The 19,596-nt window shown below is 44.1% G+C and overlaps 1 protein-coding gene across 3 annotated transcripts in view; it reads left to right on the top strand.

Annotated features, from left to right (window-relative positions):
* SYT14 (synaptotagmin 14) overlaps window positions 1-19,596 on the top strand; it is a 107,516-nt gene that overhangs the window by 60,037 nt on the left and 27,883 nt on the right. For all 3 annotated transcript variants that reach the window (XM_069954313.1, XM_069954314.1, XM_069954312.1), the window contains one exon: window positions 14,886-15,157. In XM_069954313.1, coding sequence (XP_069810414.1) covers window positions 14,886-15,157 — 272 coding nt within the window. The remainder of the gene's footprint in view (window positions 1-14,885; window positions 15,158-19,596) is intronic.

Genomic DNA, 19,596 nt, shown 5'->3' with positions numbered 1-19,596 from the left:
TCCTGGTTTTGGTTGCAATATGAGGACCACTACACTGACTGAAATATACGTAGTGTGGACCCAGCCTTAGGGTAAAGACTCTCTAAGCTGGTTTTACATGGGAGCGTTATTATGGCCATAAGTCCCGATCTTGACGGTGCTTCTGATGACCCAGACTGACATCTGTTAGCCTGGTCAAGCCTGGATTTACATCAGTAACACGGAAGCAAAAAAGCATCCGTGATACACTTGTGTGGTACCGACCCTAAAGAAGACCTGCCAACAGCTGACTAGAGTAAATGCAGTGTACAATAGGGCTATTTCCCCTAAATTTGGCGATATTACTCTTAATTCAATCTATTGCTCCAGTGATATAAGCTTTAAAAGTTTTATGTAGATTAGGAGATAAAGCCCATAGGGTATCCCCCTGGGCTGTGGCCCAACAATGTTCAGCACCTTCTCTCCTTTGCTTACGTGCAAACTACTTCTATGTAAACTTTTGTATCCTAAAGAAATACGGTGGCTGCATCTCCTAATTTGCATACAACTTCTAAAGCTCTCAGCGCCGGAGTGACAGATTGAAATAAGAGTTATATCTCATGATTCAGTGTGAATAGCCCTACTGCACTCTGCCTTTATTTTAGTAAGCAGAAAGCTGGAAGACTCCATTTTATCATTTTGGGGGATATTTATCAAGACATACTCGTACACCAGACTTAAATAAAGCCCCACTCCATTTACCCAGATGGATTTTTGAAGAGATGCACCCCTCTCAGTAAAGCCAGTGGGTCCTGCACCTGTTGCAGGACTTTAGCAGAAATCTACACCTGACCTGGAGCAGGTGTAAATTTCTGCATGGTTTATTCTTGTTCCTAGGCATAAACCATTATAACTCCTTGGTGTTCGCCCCTTACCCCGCCTGCCCATCAGTCAAGCAAGTCGGTGTCCTTACAGTGGCATACGCCAGGAGTACATAGTGATAAGGGTGCCCCATTGCGCACAATAAGGTTGCATGGTGGCAGCAACTATTTGCTTGGATTTGCTAGTGCCTCTCTTTGCTATTGATACCTTAAAGATGACAAATAGCCTTGTATTTGGGCTTAGTTTGGCAAAAAGGTTCACTATTCCCTTAGGAGATTTACCTTAAAGGGGTTATCCAGCGCTACAAAAACATGGCCACTTTTTCCCCTTCCCCTCCCTTGTCTCCAGACTGGGTGTGGTTTCAAACTCAGTTTCATTGAAGTAAATGGAGCTTAATTGCAAACCACACCTGAACGAGAGACAAGAGAGGGGGAAAAGTGGCCATGTTTTTGTAGCGCTGGATAACCCCTTTAATAAATCACGCATGGAAAGGTTGTAGGGTGGTTTTCGACTGATCTCTCAATCTTACCATCTACTTGCACCCCGGGCTTAGCTGACCACTTATGTGTTCTGAATGGCGGCTTATCTTCCCAAGAACAAAAATATCTTGCATGTTAAAATTAAACATCTCCACCCTTCCAGGAGACCCAGGTACACACTAGATCACACTAGACACACTGACCAAACTTTCTTTTTTTCCACACAATATGGTTGACTGATCAAACCAAAATAGGTGTAAAACAGTGTGGCGTTCCACACTACATGGCAGAAGCAGCTCTGACACCCTATATAGAGTGATTTAGATAACAGGGCATAGCCGCTGCCATTGTATATTGGACCTATATACTCGTCCTGTTTATTTTGTATGGAAAAAGTGGATCTGGTCCCTTTCACACTTTCAGTAATAAATCTTTGCTTTTTCTAAGTGTGACACATACATGCAGCTGTTCATTAAGATTGTCTGTCACTGGTGTATATATATATATATATATATATATATATATATGAGGAGTGTATAGCAGAGGATGAAAAATATATTATTATCGGGGTTATTTGACAAGAGACAGAAAAAGTTGCAAAGAGTTGAATGATCAAGCGAGAAGCTGACAGAGACCGACACCGGAGAGGTCTTATCCCGTATGTACGGCCGGATTCTTGGGGATTAATGAATTCTTCAGTAATTATCACCAGCCAACGTCAGTGTAATATATACACCAGTATACTCCTATACGTAGCCTATGTGTACAGAATATTATGGCCAACAACAATTAATTTTCAGAATTATTGTGTTTCCATCCAGTGTTTTATGCTTTAACCAAATAAAAATTATTCACTGCAGTCTAAAAAATTATAAGCTGCACTGCATCCCAAATTCACCATAGCTGACAATGGAGCGTGCGGCCGGAGCCAGCACTCTCCACTGTGTGACCTGTTGGGCTTGTGCGGCCGCTATTCAATCAATAGCGGCCGCACAATACTGACATGTCAGTTTTTATTGCGGCCGCTAGGGATTCCGGCCGGAGCGTATACTATGGGCGACATGTATCATCCGGCGTACGGATGATTTTCGGCGGAAAGTGCCGATTTGCGTATTTTTTTATTCGCAAATGGCCGATTTGCGAATAAAATATTCGCAAATCGGCACTTTCCACCGAGTACGCCGGGGGGCGGGGAGGGGGTGTGAAGGGGGCGGAAGGGGGAGGGTGCGGACTCAGAGTCCGCGCGATTCACTATCCGTTCCGCCAAAAGATAAGCTGAAAACCTACTCCAGTCCTCAGCTGGCGTAGGTTTTCGGCTGTGCACACCGACGCGCACGGGATTTATGTAGAGGCAGACCGCCTCTACATAAATCCCCGTAGCGCCGGAAATGCGGGGACATTTATAAGTCTGGCGTAAAAAACGCCGGACTTAATAAATGTCCTCCTATGTGTATACACTGCGGCCCGGACTCCATTCATTCAAAGGCAACGTATCTTTTGTATTAATCGCGGCCGTTGTTGCAAATTGCAATAGCCTTATTCTGTTCTGTGCTGTGTCTGGAAGAAAGTGACTATGTTTTTGTAGCGCTGGATAACCCCTTTAACTTAGTATACTCTTTTAAGAAGTAGAGAGAAAATGGAAGGAAATATGACTCCAGTTTCCGACTACACTAGGTTTCTATGTAGTCTGTTACCAGGGAAACACATAGGCCTCCATAGAAGCTGGTTACACCATATAGACATTTTGAATCAAGACAAATTTTTTATTTTAGATCTATTGGAACTGTCAACCGTTGCTTACAATGATGGACCTTCCCTTTAAGGAGATGCTATATCAGGCCATGACCAATGTAATAAATCCTATTCCAAGCTTGGCCTTTGAGAGCCAAATTGGCACTGATGACTGATGACCAGGAGCTCATCTTTCAGAGTTTTGGTGAAAGTCCAAGATCCTTGACTTTCTAATAGATTAGAGAACTTCTCCAAATGATGAACTTCCCAATCTTTGTTACTTTTCATTTCACTGAAATAATGACAATCCTATAAATATCAATTTTGTGCGGAAGATTCTTTTGTACAAACAGTGCACTCTTGTCACTGCTACATTCTCTACAACAAGAAGTCACACCTCAGCTAATTTGAAGGCAGATTTAACTCGGCTTTAGAAGCCCGGGGATAGTTATTTGAATTATGCATGAGTGTCTGGTGCGTAGTTCCATTAGCCTGCTAGATAGTAATGTAAACATGCCCTGAATTTTAAGTATTTCATACAAGTGTCAGGTATAAAAATAGAGTTTGTGTCTGTCGTTGTGCTAAACCACGCCGAAGATTTACACCGTTACATATTTGTGGTTGTTACCGAGGAAAGATCATTAATGGTTTATTTATAGGCTATCTATGTAAATGTCACCAGATTAGCCATGTTTTATATAGGGTTTGGGTCTCAGCCTGACAATATAAGACACCTTCAGAGTAGTCCAATATGTCAGTAGCGTCATTTATTGGTATTTCTTGCGTCAGTATAGTCGTATGACATGGACAACCCCTTTGCCGTGGACAGGTCGCCCTGCCATAAGTCTATGTGATTAGAGGTTATCGACTGGAGGACCTCTTACTGAATACTTTATGATAGAATTTAAAGGGAAGGTTGAGTTTTGCCACCATTTTTTTTTTTTTTGCCATTGCATCTAAAAACAGAATGAAGAAACTTTGCAAATAGTTTAAATTTAAAATTGTCGGTTGTTTTTGTCTGCGTTTCCAGTGCAAGTCTATGGGGGGGGCATCTAGGGTCCTATTACACGGGCTGACTACGGCCCAATTGGCCTGATCTGCTAGGACCTATTAGACAGCCCAATAACTAGGCAGTAAGGGCTGCATGGACCTCGTTAGCAATGTCCATGCAGCCCTTGCCCAAACTCCTGAAACCTTACCTCTCCCCGCTCCCGGTCTTCTCTCCTGTGCTCCCCAGCTTCCTGGTCCTGATGGCAGTAGCGCCTAAGCGGTCTGTCACTGCCGCGGCCAGTAATTGGCCGAGTGGCCTGTCAGGTGCTCAGTCGCTCAGGCGCTGCAGCTGTCTATACTGGGAAGCTGCGGAGAACAGGAGAGAAGACCGGGAGCGGGGAGAGGTAAGGTATCGGGTGCTTGAGCAATCGTCAGCCGTACATCGCTATTACACGTAGCGATGCATGGTTGGCGCCTGACGATTTTAGCTCCAAACCTAAACCGATGATCGTTGTCTCTTTTACACGGAGCGATAATAGGCCGTATCAGGCCAATTTGGGCAATTATAGCTCCACGTAATAGGGCCCTTATCAAGGGCTTTACGCCTCTTTTTAAGTGAATAATTGGATTTTTTGGTCTAATGGTGCGTTTACACAGAGAGATTTTTCTGACAGATCTTTGAAGCCAAAGCCAGGCGTAGACTTTAAACAGAGAACAGATCATAAAGAAAGACTGAGATTTCTCCTCTTTTCAAATCCATTCCTAGCTTTGACTTCCAAAATCTGTCAGATAAATCTCTCAGTGTAAACGTACCATAAGTTCTATTTATGAACCAGTATTCGATGGGTGAGTACTGCCGAATAATAGATGCCGACTTACTCGACTCTCTCTGGCGGCTCCATAGGAATGAATGACGTGCCGTACCCGCAGCTCTATTCATAACAAGGAAGCTGGGGGGTCTGATGCAGAGATCGGCGGGTGTATGGAGGTCAGACCCCTGTTATCTTTTACTTTTCGGAAAAGTTTATTCTTCCCAGACAAAATCAGTACAAAACCAGTACAAAATACAAAAAGCATATAAAATAAACAGTTGATCAATGTTTTATGTTAATTGTTTGGGTAGAAGTAGTTTGTGCAATATCCAGGGTCTCTGCCCTATGTGGTCCACAGATTTCTATGTAACATTCTTCCGGTAAGCTGAACCCGTGGGGTTGATATAAAAAGTACAAATAAAATTGTATTTATCTTTGAAAACAAACAATAAAATAAAGTTTGTGGTTTGTGATAACGGCGAGCACTCCTCATTGTCTCTCCGCTATTTTATTAAATCCTGGAGCATCAAGCAGCGGTATTAATTACAAGGTAAAATACTGCCCGCAATAATTAACCTGACATTTCCCCGAAATTACACGGAAGGCGTCGGAGAAATTCACATCCTTTTTACTGCCGCATCTTAATCATTTAAGGAGACTACTATAACACCTTAATATGCCAGCAAATCAATGTTATTCTCCTTTGTTGTGTTCCATTGTAATGAATACGATCTGTTCTACATTCACATCAATTTATGGAGCGAGCGGAACTGGTTTAAATTAGGAAATGGAACATCGGAGACAATTGTATATTTTCTGTATCAGTCTGGATTCTGGTGACTGGTGTCAGATTTTGGATGCCAAGGATCTCTGTGTACTGTGGAAGGAGTCAGCAGTCATGTGCATGCTGGATATTGTAGTGCCAGAAAGCAAGTTATGCTTTCTTGCCAAAATTGGAATATTAAAAGGGGATTTCCAGGATTAAAAATACAGCTTGTTTCTCACAAAAACAGCTTTAACGCAATGGCTCTATTCACTTTACTGGAAGGGAGTTGCAATACCACATATGACCTGAAGACAGGTGTGACACTGGTTTTAAAAGAAAGCAGCTATATTTTTCCATTCCTGGATAATCCCACCTTCAGGACTACATGGGAACATCTCCAAAACCAAAGGCCATTAGGAAAAAGCTGCAGTATCATAACAAACATCCATTACTTACCCCTCTCCGTGCCCCATAAGCACCAGGTTACAGGCCCTGGGACCACCGGGAAGGCATTTCCCCTGATTTGGGATGTTTTCACCACTCATAGGAAAGTGCCTGCACTGGTGGCCCGTCCCCGTCACTGATTGGCTGAGCGGGCAGTCCATCAACAGGGTTGTAACATTGCTGACAAAGAAGATCCAAGAGCACAGCGGGGGTTTCGGGAGTGGCAAGCCACAGCTAAAGAGGACACAGGAGAGGTAATGATTGTTTATTACCTCCCCACCCCCGGCTGTAAATTTTTTTCACACGGCCGCACCTCTTCTTTAAATAATTAGCTCAATTTTAAAAAAGGACCATTCGATACATGGGTAATACTTAAAGCGAATGTACCTGATGGTACATTGGCTTTAGGTTCTTCACCCTATTCCAGGGCTAGACTTTGAAAAGTCCAGATACACTACACACAAGTTGTATGCTATATGTACATGTGACTTCTTTTATTTCAGTGCAAACCTCAATCCATACAGACATGCAAGAGCAGGCAGGGATTCCAAACACGTCACAGGATACATGACAGCAGTTTCGTGCGCATGTGCACTTCACCATGAAGCACAAATGCATGTCTGTATGGACTTAGGTTTGCACTGAAATAAAAAAGTCACAAGTAAGTACATATAGCATACAACTTGTGTGTTTTGTATCTGGACTTTTCAAAGGCAAGTGATAGGAAACAGTGGGTAGTTATTGACTGAATATGTAGAGTAACGGTGAGTGCCCTCTTTTTTGCTATATTTTACTGTACAATACAGAATTTTTGAGAACAGGTTCGTCTTGCTCCCTTACCCCTGTTATGTGTTAGGGCTAAGTGTATTGCCCTTTCTTTCCCATTAGTATAACACATTACCGCTCTAATATCCTGAGCTTTATTCCAGTTAATTGCAGTTGAGGATTTTGATATATAACCAGACTTATTAGAGGCTAACGCTTTCCCCCAATAGGGAGTCTTTAGTAATAATTTGCTATAAATCATTATGTAAATGCGGTTAATTCTGTTGTCCTTTGATTACTTGGCCCCTCAGATCTCACAGGGATCCCCGGCAGAACATTCTTTAGCATCGTTTTCTTTTTCTTCTTTAGACTTTTTAATTGGCTGCTAACGATCATCGTTAGATAATTAACTCTTATTCAGCTGAATAGCCATTACCTCTCGCTCTAGGCAGGTCTTGCTTACATGGGTATTACCTAATTTCCAACGTGCAGCGTTTCTTATCATCCATGAAGTCATTGATGTTGTCTAAGTGGCTGATTAATTGCAATTATGAGGCGCACTGTATACATTAAAGTAATTGGAATACAGCGCTAACACTTTCTGCTTCATTAATTTCGAGAATCTAAAAAAAAAAAATTTGGTCAAATTTTTGCCGTAAACTCCCGAGTCCGGAGAATTATTATCTCGTCTTTAAATGAAACGTTTGCCAGGTGCGGCATCAATCAGAGCACTTCAGAGCTGAAATTCTGATGGAGAGAACCTCGAGGACTTCACAGGTTTTCTCATTAAGTGCAAACACTGTTACACGTGTGAAAACCGCCTTGTTAGCCCATTTTCTGTATCGTTAGCTATCACAACATATTACATATTTATCGTCACTCATACCCAGGCTTAACTCTTTCAAGTAATTTCATTATTATTATATTTTTTTTGCAGGATAATTTGTTTTTTTAATTGCACCATTTTAAGGTATATATAATGTCCTAAAAAAGTTTTGTTCTTTTTTGGGGTGGAAAAAAACAGCAATTCTGCTTGCACTGTGTTTATAACTCAGTATACATGATGTTCCAGTGATGCATATTTCTTTTATACTTTTTTGTTTTAAAACATTTTAAAATAAAATAGTTGTTTTTTTGGGGGTGGGGGGGGGGGTTATTATACTGTCTTCTGGAAGTCTTTTTTTAATTTTATTTTTCTAGCTATGGAGCTGTTTGGGGGATTGTTCTTTTTTTTTCCAGGATGTGGTGGGGGAACATAATAAAGAAGTGATACTTATCTGTCCCCGTGCCCTAGCTGCACAGTGCCACCAATCATGGACCCTCCAGCTCTCGCAGTTCCTGCAATGTCACGTCCCGCTGAGAAATGTCGGCTCATTGGGGTTGGGGGACACTGCTGCAAGCACCAACTGGCTGAGTGTGCCCTTGCTGCCAGAAGCTGGAAGAAAATGAAGCCCAGCAGTGGACGATGAGTTGGTGATGGTGCACTACAGGCGCACGGAGACGGGTAAGTATCACGTTTTTATTATTTACCCCCTACCACCTGCTGGCCACGGGAATGTTAGATTTCCCCAGTGTTCTGCCATTATTCATAACCATAAGATAGGCTGATCACAGTTATAATACTTCTGTTTTGCATTGTATCCTTTGTCCGACCACTTAGATGCCACGGTCACTTGTAGCTGTAGCACCAAAGCAGTTAAATGCTTGGTATATGAGTTATCTCTGATCCTGGCCACTGTGGCCGAATATCCAATGGTGAAGGCTCACCTCTTGGTGAATTTCTCTAGATCATGGGTGGCAACAATGTTTACAGTGGATTACAAAGGTTTCTTCAACTGTAGTAGAGAGATGTTATTCTTTATGAGATGACTATGTATATTTTTATCCTATACTTTCTGTATACATTCCTTTTCAAGCTCTGTGCTGTGTTGCAACCTTCATTGCTTACTTGCAGGGGAAACAACTCCATCCTGGTCTGGTGATCTGTATGTACCCCAATAAATTGTGGAAACTGTGCGGGCTGCAAAGGATGCAATGTTTTTACGTACAGCGTATATCAGTGACAGTGAACCTTAGGCCCTTCACAAGACTAGCCAGATATCCCTCCTGGGAAGGACCTAGCCAAGGGGTGGCTCCTATAAGGAGACCACCAAAACAACCATATTAAGTGGCCTTTCATTCAATATCCAACTCAATTTAGAAGTCTTAAGATATGACAAGAGAAACATCAAAATCAGGTATCCATCCACAGACATCTGTTTCAAGGTGTTGCCCCTCATCAGTGTGGGGTAGGATTCTGGCTAGGCGGAGCTATGCCTAGTAGACCACCATGGTAAAACGACCAGTGATCTCAGGGAGACCAGCTAAAGAAGACACTGTGAGCTGCCATTAAAAGCGCTCAACACAGTGAAAACCTAGGTGCATTGCAACCACGGATATACAAATATGCAAAAAGAGTCCATGGAGCCTCAATTAAAAATCTTGGAACACAGGACTAGCCATATATCCCTCCAGGGAAGGACTTAGCCAGGGGGTGGGTCCTGTAAGGAGACCACTAAAACAACCATATTAAGTGTCCCTTTCAGTTAATATCGAACTCAATTTACCAGTTTAAGGAGATGACAAGGCGAGTACCAAAGCCAGTTATCCACCCACAGACAGCTGTTTTAGGGGTGTTGTCCCTCATCAGTGTGGAGCAGAATTCTGTCTAGGACCTTGCAGTCTGGGCAGGCAGCAGTTTGGTCATCTTTGTAGATTCTCTTTATCTATGGATGACGCATCAGTCGCAGGTGACCCTACCCTGCGGTCAGCGCCCTGTTTCTGAGATGCAAACTATTGATGAGGCTTCATCACCATGCACATGTCTCCGATCAGCCATGGTGAGAGTAAGGTGATTTCTTTGCAATTATCACCTCATTGATAGTCACAATGTGTCTGAGAGAAATTATAGCAGAAGCAAAGGTGTACTTAACATGTTTATGCGCTGCCTTTTGGCTACGTTCGAGCTGTGGCGCGATCATCTCTGTAACATTATGACATGATGGCACAACTGTAATTGTCGATATTTCAAAACACGTAGCCCTTGGTATCTCAATATGTTCTGAACTGTCTATGCAAAAAGCTAATGACCCGCACTAGTAATTTGTCCTACGGGCTAAAGTGTGACATCGCTATGGAGACTGCTTTGTGGTGCCCATAGGGGTTGTCAGCTCCTTTCTTAATTGCTTCAGCGAATGGGATATAAATACTGTATCTCCTGGGTTAAAGCTCTGCCACATCTACAAGACTTTTAGATGACACAGTAGCAGTAAAACCATACATAATTATATCAGTGAGCGTTGTGCATGGCCGGCAGGACCACGGGTCGTGCCGACACCCCTACAAGAGTGACAAGAGGTCAACAGGGCCCCCACCTACCATATACCATTTAAACAGTAGTGTCCAATACCTCAGTCCTTTATGTCTGTAACAGTGGCGGACATATGACTTGTGCAGCCAGTTCAGCTGCACAAGGGCCAAGGCTAACAGAGGGGCCCACCAGGCTTGGACTCTGAGCCTCAGCCTGGCAGGCCCCTCCACTGCCCTGGACCCCGCCTCATACGTGATATGTATCGTCCATCCACCCATGTTCCAGGCGCCTGATCAGATGTCTTGCCACCCGACAGTGCCGAAATGCCAGCAGCCATGAGCCTGCCCCGAGACGCACGCACCAGTGACGTCACCTGGTGGTTGGCGATCACAGCATAGGGCTGGAGGACCACTAAAGGGGACTGGTGAGATACTGTGTGTGGGGATGGGGGGCAGTCAATATGGGTAGGTGTGTGGGGATGTGGGGCAGCCAGGATGGGAAGAGTGTGAGGATGGGGGACAGCCAGGATGGGTAGGGTGTGTGAGGATGGGGGGGCAGCCAGGATTGGTGGTGTGTGGGCATGGGGGGCTAGCCAGGATGGGTAGTGTGTGGGAATGGGGGGCAGCCAGGGTGGATAGTGTGTGGGGATGGGGGGCAGCCAGGGTGGATAGTGTGTGGGGATGGGGGCAGCCAGGATGGGTAATGAGTGAGGATGGGGGCAGCCGGGGTGGGTAGCGTGTGTGAGGATGGGGGGCAGCCAGAATGGGTAGTGTGTGAGAATGGGAGGGCACCCAGGAATGTGGTGGCATGGTTTGCTTATGGGGGGCCCAGGCAAATTTTCTTACACAGGAGCCCTATGCGGTCTGTGTCCGCCCCGGTTTGTAACAAGATGTTGCTCGCTTACTGGCGTGGTTTAGGCCATATCAAGAACATTTTGTCTTCAGCATAGGGCAACGATATCCTCAAGAATTTTGATATATTCAGACTGATCCATGATCCCTCACATATAAGCAATAGGCCCAACACCCTGGTATGATAAACACCCCCATATTATGATTTTTACAGCACCTGCCTTCACTGTGTACAATGGCGAGCATTCAGTGTTTGGGGGTCGTGTGACTGTTATGCGTGCTACCCCCTATTGGATCCGAGACTTTGTAACGCGTTTAGCAGATAGTGAAGATCTCTATGTTTGTACGCAGTATTGTAAGATTCCTCCTACCTGTGTTAAATCAATAAAAATGTCTGTCTGAAACATTTCATTTTTCTGCAAATTATGAAACCAAAATATCATGGGTTTTATAAATTTTGCATTGCTGTTGTTTATCGGAGATAATGTTGCCCCTCTTACCCGTACCCCACCTACGCTGAGAGTGCCGGTTATGCTCCGTGGGGACGCATAATGGAGCTCATCCCAGTGAGTCACAGCCATTGTATTTACTTAGTGAAACAATCACAGTGTCAATCACAAAGTCTCGTATGTCTTTGGAAATCACTGAACTAGCCACTTCTGGTTCCCGGCAGCACGTTTCTCATCTTATAGGAGGACGGAGTGTAATACATCTGCATAATGGCCACATTTCTGGGAAATTAGAAATATCGGTTCAATATCCATTTATCTGCTATCTATCTATCTATCTATCTATCTATCTATCTATCTATCTATCTATCTATCTATCCATCTACCCATCTCATATATATTTGCCTTAGTAAAAGTAGTTTTTGTGGTGTAGCAGTCGGCAGTAGTGGATTATAATAGGGGCGTTTGGGGCGGCAGCCCGGGGTCCTGAGCTCCTGGGGGGCCCATGACCACCCAAAAAGACTTATACTTTCAATGGTGCACTGTCTCCTGGCTACACTTCTGCCATGATTTGCAAAAAATCTGTTTTTTTATGGCAATTTTGCACAAATCAGGACATCATGACATTATCTATCCTGTACTATGAACGCCAGGCTAGTGCTTCCATAGTTACAGTGGGGTCGGGGGGCCCAGGCTTGGTAAACAGCCCGGGGCCTATGGTAAAGTTAATCCGCGACTGCCAGTCGGTAACGCACTATTGGTAAGATGGCACTGGACACAACAGAAATGTTATAGTGATATTCCATCACGTTGCGACACCCCTGTAACCTCCTAGTTCTCTCATATCTGAACCCTCCTTTGCAGATACCGTTAACCCTCTCCTCATTGTAATAGGCAATTGTATAACTAAGCACAATCATTACTACCTCAGTTCTAAGCTGTAATTAAATCCCATTATTTCCCCCCGTTAGCCTGACGTCACGTCATCGCTGGATAACATCCTGAAGCTTCAGCCCCCAGTGTTGTAGGTGTCACTGCTTTTAGCTAAATCTGCACCAGAGAGCTGTCAGTCCACATCTGTCAGGCTGGAGTACCCAGAGATGACTGTCTCTTAATTGCTGTAGAAGTGACATTATCCATTGACAGCCTGTCCAAGTCTTCTCCTCCGCGTATTGGTCTCCCCAGCAGATTGCCGCACTATGAGTGACAGGCTTCTCGCTAGTTTCTATGGTTATGCAGATATCTCATAATCTCCTATTAGGACGGCATTTATGTACATGTGAGCTCTTCAGAAACATACGTATCTCCACCTATAATAAAGAATTTCAAGTCCTCCATCTTGTTTTCCTGTCAAGTTTATAAAAATCCTGCAAAAACATCTGGTTTTCAAGTTGGTTCGCAATTAATATGGCTGCCAGTATAGTGATGCTTGGCCATTCATGGCCCCGCATCTCATTCCTGGTCCCCATAATGGCTCCCCATCTCATTCCTGGTCCCCATAATGGCTCCCCATCTCATTCCTGGTCCCCATATTGGTTTCTCATCGCATTCCTGATCCCCATAATAGCTCCCAATACCATTCCTGGTCCCTATATTGGCTCCTTATCTCATTCCTGGTTGTCTCCATAATGGCTCCCCATCTCATTCCTGGTCCCCATAATGGCTCCCCATCTCATTCCTGGTCCCTATAATGGCTCCCCATCTCATTCCTGGTCCCCATAATGGCTCCCCATCTCATTCCTGGTCCCCATAATGGCTCCTCATCTCATTCCTGGTCCATATAGGGGCTTCCCATGTCATTACTAGTGCCCATAATGACTTCTCATCTCATTACTGGTGCCTATAATGACCCCCATCTCATTCATGTTCTCCATAATGACTCCTCATCTCATTCCTGGTCCCTATAATGGCTCCCCATCTCATTCCTGGTCCCCATAATGGCTCCCCATCTCATTCCTGGTCCCCATAATGGCTCCCTATTAAACTTCTGGGCCCTATAATGGCTCCCCATCTCATTCCTGGTCCCCATAATGGCTCCCCATCTCATTCCTGGTCCCCATAATGGCTCCTCATCTCATTCCTGGTCCATATAGTGGCTTCCTATCTCATTACTGGTGCCCATAATGGCTTCTCATCTCATTACTGGTGCCTATAATGACCCCCATCTCATTCCTGTTCTCCATAATGACTCCCCATCTCATTCCTGGTCCCCATAATGGCTCCCCATCTCATTCCTGGTCCCCATAATGGCTCCTCATCTCATTCCTGTTCTCTATAATGGCTCCTCATCTCATTCCTGTTCCCCAGAATGGAGCATCATCTTATTCCTGGTCTCCATAATGGCACCTTATCTAATTCCTGGTCCCCATAATGGCTCCCCATCTCATTCCTGGTCCCCATAATGGCTCCTCATCTCATTTGTGGTCCCCATAATGGCTCCTCATCTCATTCCTGGTCCCCATAATGGCTTATCATCTCATTACTAGTGCCCATAATTTCTTTCCTAGTTCCCAGCATGACTTGCTGCCCCTTTCCTACCCCTAGCATAACTTCTCCTCACACTCGTAATCCCTATCATGGTTTCCATTTCATTTCTGACCCCTTCTCATGGCTCCTTCTCATTCCTGGACACCAGAATTGCCCCTCATCCCTCATCATTAGTCCCCAGCATTGCTTCTCTCTCATTCCTGGTCCATAGCTTGGCTCCACCTCATTTCAAGTCCCTAGTATGTCTCACTTCTCATTCCTGGTTCCCTCTCTTTTTAGTTCTCCCAGCATTGCTTTCCTGTCATCCATGGTCCTAGGCATTTCTCCTTCTCTAATTTCTGGCCCCCAGCATGGCAGCAATGATGTGGGTTGCAGCCTCCCCATCTCCTGGCAGCCTCCCTCCTCATCCCTCCCTTCTAATTATCCAGCGTCTATGATAAGTCTCCTCCTTCATGCGTCATTTTGGTGATATAAGACAGTGTGGATCTGAATCTATACATACCAAGTCAAAACTGTGGTCATTTTAGAGAAATTCTTTGGTCAGATAATGGGGTGGTTTGCTTATCGAGGGGCAGCTTTCATAGATTACAATGGTAGGAAAATGAGTCTCCAATAAGTGTTCTAATTGGGAAGAGGGCTTTTCAAAGGGGTGGTCTTCTTGGGATGTTTCAACCTATATACTCTATCCCCAAATCGTAAGGCAGAGGCCACTCACAAAAAACACCAAAGGATTGCCCCTTTAAATGCAAATGAGCATACACATACACTGTAGAAACTCAGGATTGAAAAAAGTATTTTATTTGGGTGAGGAAAATGACCATTAAGCATATTGTTATCTGTCACATGAAATCTGGTTAAGGGGGTGGTTTTCTCTAAGAGGTATAGTGGTTTTATCAGAACTAATGGATCTACTTATTTGCAGCAAACAGCATCCAAAGAATGAGGAGGACACCGCCACTGGATGAGCTACAGCCGCCGCCATACCAAGACGACTCGGGATCTCCCCACCTTTCCTGTACCCCCTCGGAAATTGGGGACAGTAAATGTGAACTGTCCCATTGTAGCAATAGTCCCAGATACTCCTATAATAAGTGCCCCAGTGAGGGGAGTACGGGGCATGAAGTAGAGAGCTTCCAGAACAAAGGCTATGAAGAAGATGTTCCCAGCGATAGCACTGCTGTCCTGAGCCCAGAGGTACGTCATACTGTACTGTATGGGATAGTAGAAGCAACCTACTGCATGCCGTTATACTGGTATGGTACCACTGCATTTTGTTGTTTATTGCATATTGAGAGTGACCATGTGGGACTGAGTTATCATCTTGCTGATCAGCTTTTATTATCACCCAATGAACTTATCTATCACTACTTGAAAGCAAAAGGTGCCCAATGTTCTCAGTAGAGCCCTACTTCACCAGAATATTACTTCTGCAGACAAACTCATCTCGCCAGTGAGAGTCCACTCAGCCAATCAGTGCCCGGGGTGCTGTCCCATCTCAGTCAGGGATTGGCTGATTGGCTGTCACCATGTTGATTAGTTCATCTGCAGAAGTGGCAGCGGGTGTGGTCAGTGTTAGACTCAAAGACGCCGCACAAGGTCATTGGGGAGCTCAGAGAGGTAAGGTATATATGAGTAGATACATATAAAAAGTTTATAAGTGCCGGACGACCCTTTTATGGATTTTTGATGATTTTCTTTCTAATTTTCCATTTCTCTATCTATATTAGAAAATAATACTGAGATTTAGCAGTTTTCATTCCCACCACTAGGTCTAAACCAAAGCTGAGACTTCCTGTTCTGTCTGTGGGGATAAGGAGGAGTGATCTAAACCTCAGACCAGGCCCCCTAGACTAGATCATGGGACCAGTTCACACTGGGATCAGTTCACAGACCGACTCTACTTTTATGCAGGTTCATACCCCTCAAAGTAGTGTTGAGCGGAGAGGCTCTATTAATACTTTTGGCCTCTGCTAAACACTACTAGAAATTACAGCAGTGCATGGAATTGTGGGAGGAATAACTAAATTAAAATTATTAAGATCTGTATACATGGCTGCAATTTATGTATACATACTGTATACATGACACAGCAATCACTGAACTCAAGGAGAACAACAGGCTAGAGATATCTGGCTATCCCGTGTTTTGAGACTCGTAACTGAGGCTCCATGGACTTGTTTTGCATACTGTATACATGGCTGCAATTTATGGGACCTCTAGACTAGATACTTAAAGGGGTTTTCCATTTTCAGCAATCCCCCTTCTTTTTTTGGGGGTGGGGGGGAGAAGTTCCTCCACTAATAAGCTGTCCTGGCAAACCTAGCAATCTGCTGTGGTCTGTGGGAAAAACAAGCAGCAAGCGCTCGATTTCCCTACAGCGCCACCACAGGAGAAATTAAGCATTACACATTACTATTTAAAGTGATACTCCTTTACTCTCACCTAATTTTATCGGTTAAGAGTGCCAACTGGGCGGGGCTTCATGGCAGTTGGGCCCCACCTTCTGGCTGGGGAGAGGGCCTTACTGTCATGAAGCCCCGCCTAGGGGACATGGTCCACCGATGAAATGAAGCAATTTTAGAGCAGAAAGAGGACACAGACATGTGTTATACAGGTATACAGTACAGACCAATAGTTTGGACACACCTCATTCAAAGAGTTTTCTGTATTCTCATGACTATGACAATTGTAGATTCACACTAAAGGCATCAAAACTATGAATTAACACATGTGGAATAATATACTGAACAAAAAAGTGTGAAACAAATTACAATATTTCTTCTAGGTTATTCAAAGTAGCCACCTTTTGCTTTGATTACTGCTTTGCACACTATTGGCATTCTCTTGATGAGCTTCAAGGGGTAGTCACCGGAAATGGTTGTCACTTCACAGGTGTACCCTGTCAGGTGTAATAAGTGGGATTTCTTGCCTTATAAATGGGGTTGGGACCAATAGTTGTGTTGTGCAGAAGTCAGGTGGATACACAGCTGATAGTCCTACTAAATAGACTGTTAGAATTTGAATTATGGCAAGAAAAAAGCAGCTAAGTAAAGAAAAATGAGTGGCCATCATTACTTTAAGAAATAAGGGTCAGTCTGTCCAAAAAATTGGGTAAACTTTGAAAGTGATCTCAAATGAAGTTGCAAAAACCATCAATTGCTACAAAGAAACTGGCTGACATGAGGACCGCCCCAGGAAAGGAAGAGCAAGAGTCACCTCTGCTGCGGAGGAGAAGCTCATCTGAGTTACCAGCCTCATAAATCGCAGGTTACCAGCAGCTCAGATTAGAGACCAGGTCAATGGCACACAGAGTTCCAGCAGCAGAGACATCTCTACAATAACTGGTAAGACTCTGTGCAGCAGCCTTCATGGTAAAATAGCTGCTAGGAAACCACTGCTAAGAACAGGCAACAAGCAGAAGAGACTTGTTTGGGCTAAAGAACACAAGGAATGGACATTAGACCAGTGGAAATCTCTGCTTTGGTCTGATGTCTCCAAATTTGAGATGTTTGGCTCCAACCACCATGTCTTTGTGCGACACAGAAAAGGTGAACGGATGGACTCTACATGCCTGGTTACTACTGTGAAGCATGGAGGAGGAAGTGTGATGGTGTGGGGGTGCTTTGCTGGTAACACTGTTAGGTATTTAGGCAAAATTGAAGGCATACTGGGCCACCATGGCTACCACAGCATCCTGTAGCGGCATGCTATTCCATCCAGTTTGCGTTTAGTTGGACCATCATTTATTTTTCAACAGGACAATAACCCCAAACACACCTCCAGGCTGTGTAAGGGCTATTTGACCAAGAAGGGGAATGATGGGGTGCTACAAGATGGTTTGGGGTGAGCTGGACCGCAGAGTGAAGGCAAAAGGGCCAACAAGTGCTCAGCATCTCTGGCAACTCCTTCAAGACTGTTGGAAGACCATTTCAGGTGACTACCTCATGAAGCTCATCAAGAGAATGCCAAGAGTGTGCAAAGCAGGAATCAGAGCAAAAGGCGGCTACTTTGAAGAACCTAGAATATAAGACATATTTTCAGTAGGGATGGTCCGAACCTGCCAAGGTTCGGGTTCGTACGAACCCGGACTCTAGGCAATGATTCCCGCTGTCTTAAACCTTCGTGGAGAGGGTGGATAAAGCGGGAAGACCGCCTGGAAAACTGGGATACAGCCTATGGCTGTGGCTGTATCCCGGTTTTCCAGGCGGTCCTCCCGCTGTATCCACCCTCTGCACGAAGGTTTAAGACAGCGGGAATCATTGCCGAGAGTCTGGGTTCGTACGAACACAAACCTCGGCAGGTTAGGACCATCCCTAATTTTCAGTTGTTTCACACTTTTTTGTTAAGTATATAATTCCACATGTGTTATTTCAAAGTTTTGCTGCCTTCACTGTGAATCTATAATTTTCATAGTCATATTTTCATATGAAAATACAGAAAACTCTTTGAATGAGAAGGTGTGTCCAAACTTTTGGTCTGTACTGTATATATACTGTATCAAATGTGAAGCATCTAACCTTGTGGATGATGCGGAGAACCGTACATAGAGTAAGGGGTGTGAAGATATCACTTTAAAATTAGTGGATCTCCAGAATGGCAATGGCCTCCTCTATTAGCTATGGATTTCCCATACTCCAAACAGTAGTGCCTTTAATATCTCACACAAGGTGAAGTTGTTGGACGTAACCTTCTCAGACCATCAGCTTGGTCAATAAAGCATTGCTCTAGTACCAAACATTACCACTATTAAACAAAAGGTCCCGGCGGAGATTAGAGAAGTGATTAATAATAAAAATGTCAAACGTGAACTAAACGCATATCGTCATCTCCTTGTCTGGGCTCATCCAGTAGGGAGATCTGAATATGTTTTAATCAAGGCTTTTCTGCGTATTTGTTCCCCGGGCTCCATTGGGTAAATGTCAGCTGGTGTTTCCCGGCACAAATCACGCTCTTCACTCTGTAAATATTGACCAGGTTGGAAGAGAAATTAATCTCCAATGTTATTAAAATAATGATTAAAATGTGAAGTTCATCAGGAAACTTATAGCCAGGAACTCTTACGGTTTACTCTGTCCATAGCTGTTCTGTTATTGTGGACCCAGAGACGCACTTATCCATATTCACCATCAATAAGTATAAAGCAACCGTCTGCCTATAGAGATTAGATTTTTGATGGTTACGAGATACGGCTGTCTTTTTTTCTGGGCGAGTAGTATATCTGCTTGCTGTAGGGCGTACGTGCACACCTATCCATTCAATGGCTGTTAGTGCTACTTTGGTATTTACAACATGGCAGCCATATTTCTTTTCCACGTATTTTTGTTTTTGATAGGTGCAACACAGTTCTTTCCTGTGTGAAATTTTGAAGATCTCTGACTGTCCAGCAGGAAAATCAAATGGCAATCACTGTTATGGTGGCGGTTTTACCAAGGCTCTTTAGCTGTCAGTTTTATGGGGGGCACTGTGGAGTTATTGGGGTATTATGGCCGTCTCTGTTATGTGGTGCTGTGGCTGTTGGTGTTATGGCCGTCTCTATTTTGGGGCTCGGTAGTTGTTAATATCATAGTATTATGGCTGTCTCTGTTATGGGGCTCTGTGGGTGTTGGTGTTATAGGGGTATTATGGCTGTCTCA

This window comes from Dendropsophus ebraccatus, chromosome 15, assembly GCF_027789765.1.
Source record: "Dendropsophus ebraccatus isolate aDenEbr1 chromosome 15, aDenEbr1.pat, whole genome shotgun sequence".
In the NCBI taxonomy this organism is placed as follows: domain Eukaryota; kingdom Metazoa; phylum Chordata; class Amphibia; order Anura; family Hylidae; genus Dendropsophus; species Dendropsophus ebraccatus.
The sequence above is the reverse complement of the archived record's forward strand: the minus strand, read 5'-3'. Positions and strand labels throughout refer to the sequence as shown.